Raw genomic sequence first — 6,000 nt, 5'->3', positions numbered from 1 at the left:
GCTAGACGAAGTTGAAGTAGCTCTAATACGCTTAAAATGAGGAGCTTTAGCTAATGGGGTTCGTTGAACGGCAGGTGATGAAGTAATGTCAGAAAAATAAAAAGGTTCATCTTGAATGTCTTCCACTTTATTTGTGAAAACATCTTCACTTTCCGCTCCGCTACAACAAATAAAAAAACAAAATTGATAATAATTTTTTAAATAAATTAAATTAAGAAGCATGTGGGTTAAACGTCAAATTCGAAGATTTGTAATACGTATTTTAAAAGAAGAATTTTTTAAAATTTACAATTAATTCTGATGTAGAAAACTTTTAAAATGATATTATAGTTTAAATATACACCTTTCAGAGCTTGCCGAACTAGGAGGATCAAAATTCTGTTGCGTTTTCGTCGCCATCTTAAAAACTAAAATTATGGTTAAATTAAGAAACAAAAGTTTCAATTAATTTAGTGGTTCGTTTGTTTTAACGTGGCATTAGATACTAAAAAAAAAAAATAATATTTACATGATCTGTTAAAATTTTTAGCGTATAAATGTATATGACAACATTACAAAATGCCTGCCACGCGAAATGATGATAAGTATTCGGCTAAAGTAGGTTCTATATTTTTATTTAATCTAATTGTTGGAACTGGTGCTTTGGCATTGCCTGGTGCATTACAAAGAGCAGGCTGGTTAGTAGGAATATTTTTATTAGTTGTGCTCGCATTAATCAGTTTTATAACTGTAACTTTCATTGTGGAATCATTAGCTGTGGCTAATGCTGTGTCTAGAAAGCAATACGGCGAGTCAAGTTCGGCAGAAGCTGACAGGCAAAGACTTATAGAAGATGATGATGATGATGATGCTTACAGCATCGCAGAGAAGTATGAAATTGCACAAATGGCTGTTTTACTTTGCCCCAAGTGGTGTCAAGTAATTATATATACAAGCTTATGTTTATATTTGTTTGGCGATTTAGCCATATACGCAGTAGTGTTTGGAAAAACATGGGCAAATGTTTTGTGTGCGAGAAACTTAAATAAAACAACCCTTGAAATATCTGATACTGTTCTTTGTTTTGAATCCTCCACTTTATCCACAATGTGCATTTATAGAATAAGTATTTTTTTTTTTATAGCACTTATCGGTCCTTTTACTTTTTTTAATTTACAAAAAACAAAGCTCCTACAAATATTTACCGTTTTATTGAGAGTTGTGGCTTTTACCATAATGCTGGTTTGGAGCATAACAAAATTACTTATCGATGGACAAGAAGGTAATCCCCAGCCGCTTACCATAGTGGCTCTACCTGCACTTTTCGGGGCAGTAGTTTACTCTTTCATGTGCCAACATTCAATTCCTGGATTATTACAACCTATTAGAGATAAAAAATATGTAAAATATTTAATACCATTGGATTTTTCTGTTATTACATTGTTTTATATTGCATTAGGTCTTACGGCAATATTTGCATTTAAAGATGTTAATGATCTGTATTCGATAGAGTTTTGGGAAGAAACTGAAGATCAAGATTCATCTAATTCTGTAATAATTATATCATATTTTTTGGCTTTATTCCCCATCTTTACCACTGGTACAAATTATCCCATTTTGGCCATAACTCTTAAAAATAATTTTCGAGCCTTAATTTTAAAAGAGACTCCAAAAACATGGTACATAGATCAGTTTTTACTTCCACTTTTAGTTATCATACCTCCTACTGCCTTAGCTCTTTGTACATCTAATTTAAGTCTATTAGTGGGAATTATAGGTTCTTATTGCGGATCCTGTGTTCAATATTTAATTCCATGTTTATTGGTGACATATGCCAGATTACAAACATTGGATAATCCAAATACTTATTCTTCTGCATTTAAATCCAAAATTTGGATTATTTTAGTCTATATTTGGATGATAATTAGTTTGATTTTTATTACAATAAATTTTTTAAGAGCTTTTTTTTAAAAAATTGTTAATTATATATATATATATATATATATATATATATATATGTAATGTAATATATATTTTTATAAAAATATATCAATTATTTATATATATAAAAAGATTATTATTTTTTATAATTGTATTTTATAAAATAAAAAAAATTTTTGTATAATGCTTTGTTTTGTTATTAGCATCCTTTTTAAAACATCATAATTAAAAAATTCCCCATTCCTAAAAGTGAAATTCCAATCGCAAATTAATATCATTTTGAAATAAAAGATGTACCTTAATAAATACAGGCATGCACATCAATGTGTACATTGATGAAAGATATGACTCAAGTTATATTAGAGAAGAGTAAGAGTAATAAAAAATAGAGCACCATTAAAATTTGAAACAAAGAGTTTTCGTTATAAAAATAAATAATAAAAACAAATAATTTATTATTTACTTTTAAATATTGTTAGATCAAAATTCGACCGAATGGAATAAAACAATAAAAATAAAACAACAATAAATAAATAAATAAATAAATAAATTTTTTTTTTTTTATCGATTGATTCATTTATTTTTAATCACTTACTTGTTTTAACATTCATCATTGATAAATGGAAAAAAAAAAACTTTTTTTGTGTTATTATTTCGAGTACTCACTATTGTACTGTAACATTTAAAGCTGGCATCGAAAATATCCTAAAAAGAAAAATTGTAAAAGTTTAAAAAAAAATTCATAAAATTTATTTTTGAAAAAAAAAAATAAATAAATAATTCTTACTTTTAACTTGTGATTAAATCATGAATAATAATAATAATAATAATAGTTCCTTTCAACAATTAACTAATTATTAACGGTTAAATTATCAACATCATCTGTTAATTCATCCAATTCATCTAAATCAACATCATCTTCTAAAAATAAATTTTCATTGATTGGTACTGCAGCTGCATTTGATTGAGAATTCAAATTATTAGAATCTGTAATAAAAAAAAAATAATTTATTATTAATCAATGAATAAATAATATTTAATAAGTTGTTTTTTCCATTTCCTTTCCAAAATGTTTTAAAAAAAAAGTGATTGTTAATCAAAATTAACCTTTAGAATTAGTTTGATTACATAATGTTTCACTTTTGAATCTATCGTTAGGAGCTACAGTTCCTGTACCATCAACTTCAGATGCTTCTTTTGCCAAAGAATCAAGTTCAAGTTCTTTATATTGAACTTCATCTTCTTCTTCTTCACGAGCATATGAATCAAATGCTTCATCTCCTTCATCCATAAGATCATTGGCTGCCAAATCAGGATTGAAGTAAAACATTTCACGACCAGAAAGCTATAAATTTGAAAATTAAAAAACATATTAAATATGTTAATTTTTGATGGTACTACATTAAAGTGAAATATGTTTAATTATATAATATCGAAACATATGTACCCCGATTTGACGACCAGCTTTGTAGTCGTTCCTTTTCTTTTCTTCTTCTTTTAAAAGTTGTTCTTTTTTCTCTTTCAATTTTCTTTTTTTCCAAGCAGTCATCGTTTCAAGAGTTACTTTAGTTAAATTTGTTCCTAAAGCAGCTCTTTCTTTTTCAACTAATTCTTCTATAGAAATTTCATCTTTTTTATCATCTTTTTTTTTATCTTTTTTTAAAACAAAACCAGGTGGTAATGCATGTCTATAAATGCACTTATCTCCTCCGTTAGGACATTCCCAAAACCATCCATATTTATTTTTTTCAACAGCTTGTAAAAAATATTTGCAAATCTGTTTTTAAAAAAAACGATTACCTTTTTTTAGCAATTATTATTTTTAAATCGAAAAAAAAAATATTTCTTTAATAATATTTAATAAATTTACAATTTCAGTTGTAGGTTTCCTAGAATTACTTTCACCATGTTTTTTACCAATGACTTCTTGCAATTTTTCTTCATCCCAAGATTCCATGTTATCGTCGTCTCTCAAATCAACATACAAGCTACGTTTTTCAACCTTTCTTTCAACACTCACATCATGAGAAAATTTACATTTATCTCCTTTAGAACATTGACCTTGCTTATAGAATGCACATAAAACTGATTTAGGATCTGTGCCTGAAATTTTAAAATTAAAAACAAAGTATTAAAGTATTAAAGAGAGAACTTGAAATAAATTTTCAAATCAAAAAAACTAACCTTTTTCTATTTTTTGAGTTACTACTGGCCTAAAAAGAAGAGACATTTCCTTCTTTTCTTGTTCTTTTCTTTCCTTTTCAATTTTTTTTTGATTTTCATCTTGAAGTTTTCTCGGTGGAACTCCTCCAGTTTTAACCTGTTTTTCAACCTGTTGTATAAATCTTTGTTGTTTGGCTCCTTTTTTATTTTTTAAACCAAAGGTTTTATCCTGAAAGTAATAATAATTTTTTAAGCATTTTTACAACTTATAAGAAACATTCGAATCAATATGTATTAAAGATTTTCAAAATATTTATACAAAAAATACAATTCGGATGAATATTGTAAACAAGTAAGTTAATTTCTCAATATTAAATGTGAATTATTTTCTATTTTACTTTTTTATCAATGCATAAAATTTACTAAACGTTTTGATTAAAACCTATATCGGTTTAATATCAAGCAAGTAGCACAAAAACACTTGTGTACTCGATACAATAATATTTTAAATAATTTAAATGTATAGCGAAAAAAACATCATAAGCAATAAAAATTTATAATTATAATTGAATTTTTATGACAATAATTATTTAAAATCTTAGTATTTTAACAATTTTAAACAAAAAAGAAATAAAACAGACGGCATTTAATATTGATTCATAAAAACCAGTGTGTGTGTGTGTGCAAACCTCGATAATTTTTTCCTTCTTCTTTTGCTCCGCTTTTTTACTTGGAGCCTGCTGTTTACCTTTAGGAGGCATTTGGACTATTTATAATTATTTATAAATTTATAATAATTAAAAAAAAAAAAAAAACTTAGTTAAATGTAGCAAACATTTTGCTTTTACCCACAAGTTACCTAAACGAAAACAGCAAAATTTGATTTAAATACGACGACTTCCTTTCGGGGCCCTAAAATTTATTGTCTGCTTAGATATAAAGAAATTCCGGTTAACTGACATTTAACATTTAACATTATTTTTAATGACACATAATGAATGTTTGTTTTGTAATATATATAACGGAAAAGAACCAGCCCACGTAATATATAAAGATGAGGATGTGGTCATTTTTAAAGACCTTTATCCTGCATCCGAAAATCATTTTCTTCTAGTACCAAAAACTCATATTTTGAATGCTAAACACCTTACAAAAGAACATATACCATTAGTTGAAAATTTAGTCAAACATGCTCAACGTATTGTATTAGAATATAACGGTGATATTTGTGATGCAAGGTATGATTAATGATGCCTTTAGTTTTTTTTTTTTTGTATTCATTAATTTTATTTTTTTAATCATTAGATTTGGATTTCATTGGCCTCCTTTTAATTCAATTTCACATTTACATTTACATGCAATATTTCCTGCTTCTGCAATGTCATTCATAAAAAAAATTATATTTAAAGAAGGGACTTTTTGGTTTGTTAATGTGAGTAAAACTGATAATTATTATTATTATTATTTGATATTGATAAGAATAGCATTTATTATTTTATTTTTTTTTTTTTTTAGCCTCAGTATGTCCTACACAGGTTAGGGAAACTATAATAAGTTTTTTTTCAGCTAAATTTAATTTAACAATTTGTCGTCGAAACGAATAAATAAATTATAATAAAAAAAAAAAAAACCGAATGTAAAATTTAAGTTCATATTTTAATTACATCAATTCAACACTAATAAAATTTATACATCAGTCAAGTTTAATTTACAATTCAAAAGAAAATTTTTTCCCTTTTGATTTTATCATAAAGTATATAATAAATAATTAAGCCAAATTTTTAATTAATATTTAATTAATCGAAGAAAAAAAAACCGACAACACCAAGTTTGTTTGTTATATTTGGTATGCTAATAATGCATTTATGTTTATATATATATATATAATTTCATAAAAATTTTTTTTTTAATAAAAAA

At 25.8% G+C, this 6,000-nt stretch overlaps 4 protein-coding genes across 4 annotated transcripts in view; 2 read left to right on the top strand and 2 right to left on the bottom strand.

Moving 5' to 3' along the window:
- Positions 1–399, bottom strand: part of Phum_PHUM521180 (uridine cytidine kinase I, putative) — a gene marked incomplete at both ends in the record, with an annotated part of 2,685 nt that extends 2,286 nt beyond the window's left edge. The window contains 2 exons of the mRNA XM_002431275.1: positions 30–160; positions 344–399. Of these exons, the coding sequence (XP_002431320.1) occupies positions 30–160; positions 344–399 (187 nt within the window). The remainder of the gene's footprint in view (positions 1–29; positions 161–343) is intronic.
- Positions 400–558: 159 nt separating this feature from the next.
- On the top strand, positions 559–2,309 carry Phum_PHUM521170 (uncharacterized protein; the record flags this gene model as incomplete). Its single annotated transcript, XM_002431274.1, has 2 exons — positions 559–1,884; positions 2,232–2,309. The coding sequence occupies 2 exons, from the start codon at positions 559–561 to the stop codon at positions 2,307–2,309; spliced, it is 1,404 nt and encodes a 467-aa protein (XP_002431319.1).
- Positions 2,310–2,770: 461 nt separating this feature from the next.
- Positions 2,771–4,844, bottom strand: Phum_PHUM521160 (translation machinery-associated protein, putative; the record flags this gene model as incomplete). The annotated part of the gene is made up of 6 exons (XM_002431273.1): positions 2,771–2,907; positions 3,028–3,265; positions 3,368–3,697; positions 3,791–4,023; positions 4,105–4,312; positions 4,773–4,844. 6 exons carry the CDS (start codon positions 4,842–4,844, stop codon positions 2,771–2,773), a joined length of 1,218 nt encoding a protein of 405 aa, XP_002431318.1.
- A 223-nt stretch (positions 4,845–5,067) lies between these two features.
- Phum_PHUM521150 (histidine triad nucleotide binding protein, putative) lies at positions 5,068–5,623 on the top strand (the record flags this gene model as incomplete). Its single annotated transcript, XM_002431272.1, has 2 exons — positions 5,068–5,321; positions 5,389–5,623. The coding sequence occupies 2 exons, from the start codon at positions 5,068–5,070 to the stop codon at positions 5,621–5,623; spliced, it is 489 nt and encodes a 162-aa protein (XP_002431317.1).
- Between the last annotated feature and the right edge of the window lie 377 nt (positions 5,624–6,000).

The sequence above is a fragment of the Pediculus humanus genome, genomic scaffold (assembly GCF_000006295.1).
Source record: "Pediculus humanus corporis 1103172108284 genomic scaffold, whole genome shotgun sequence".
Lineage (NCBI taxonomy): Eukaryota > Metazoa > Arthropoda > Insecta > Psocodea > Pediculidae > Pediculus > Pediculus humanus.
Note: the sequence above shows the minus strand (reverse complement) of the source record. Positions and strands in the feature narration are given on the sequence as shown.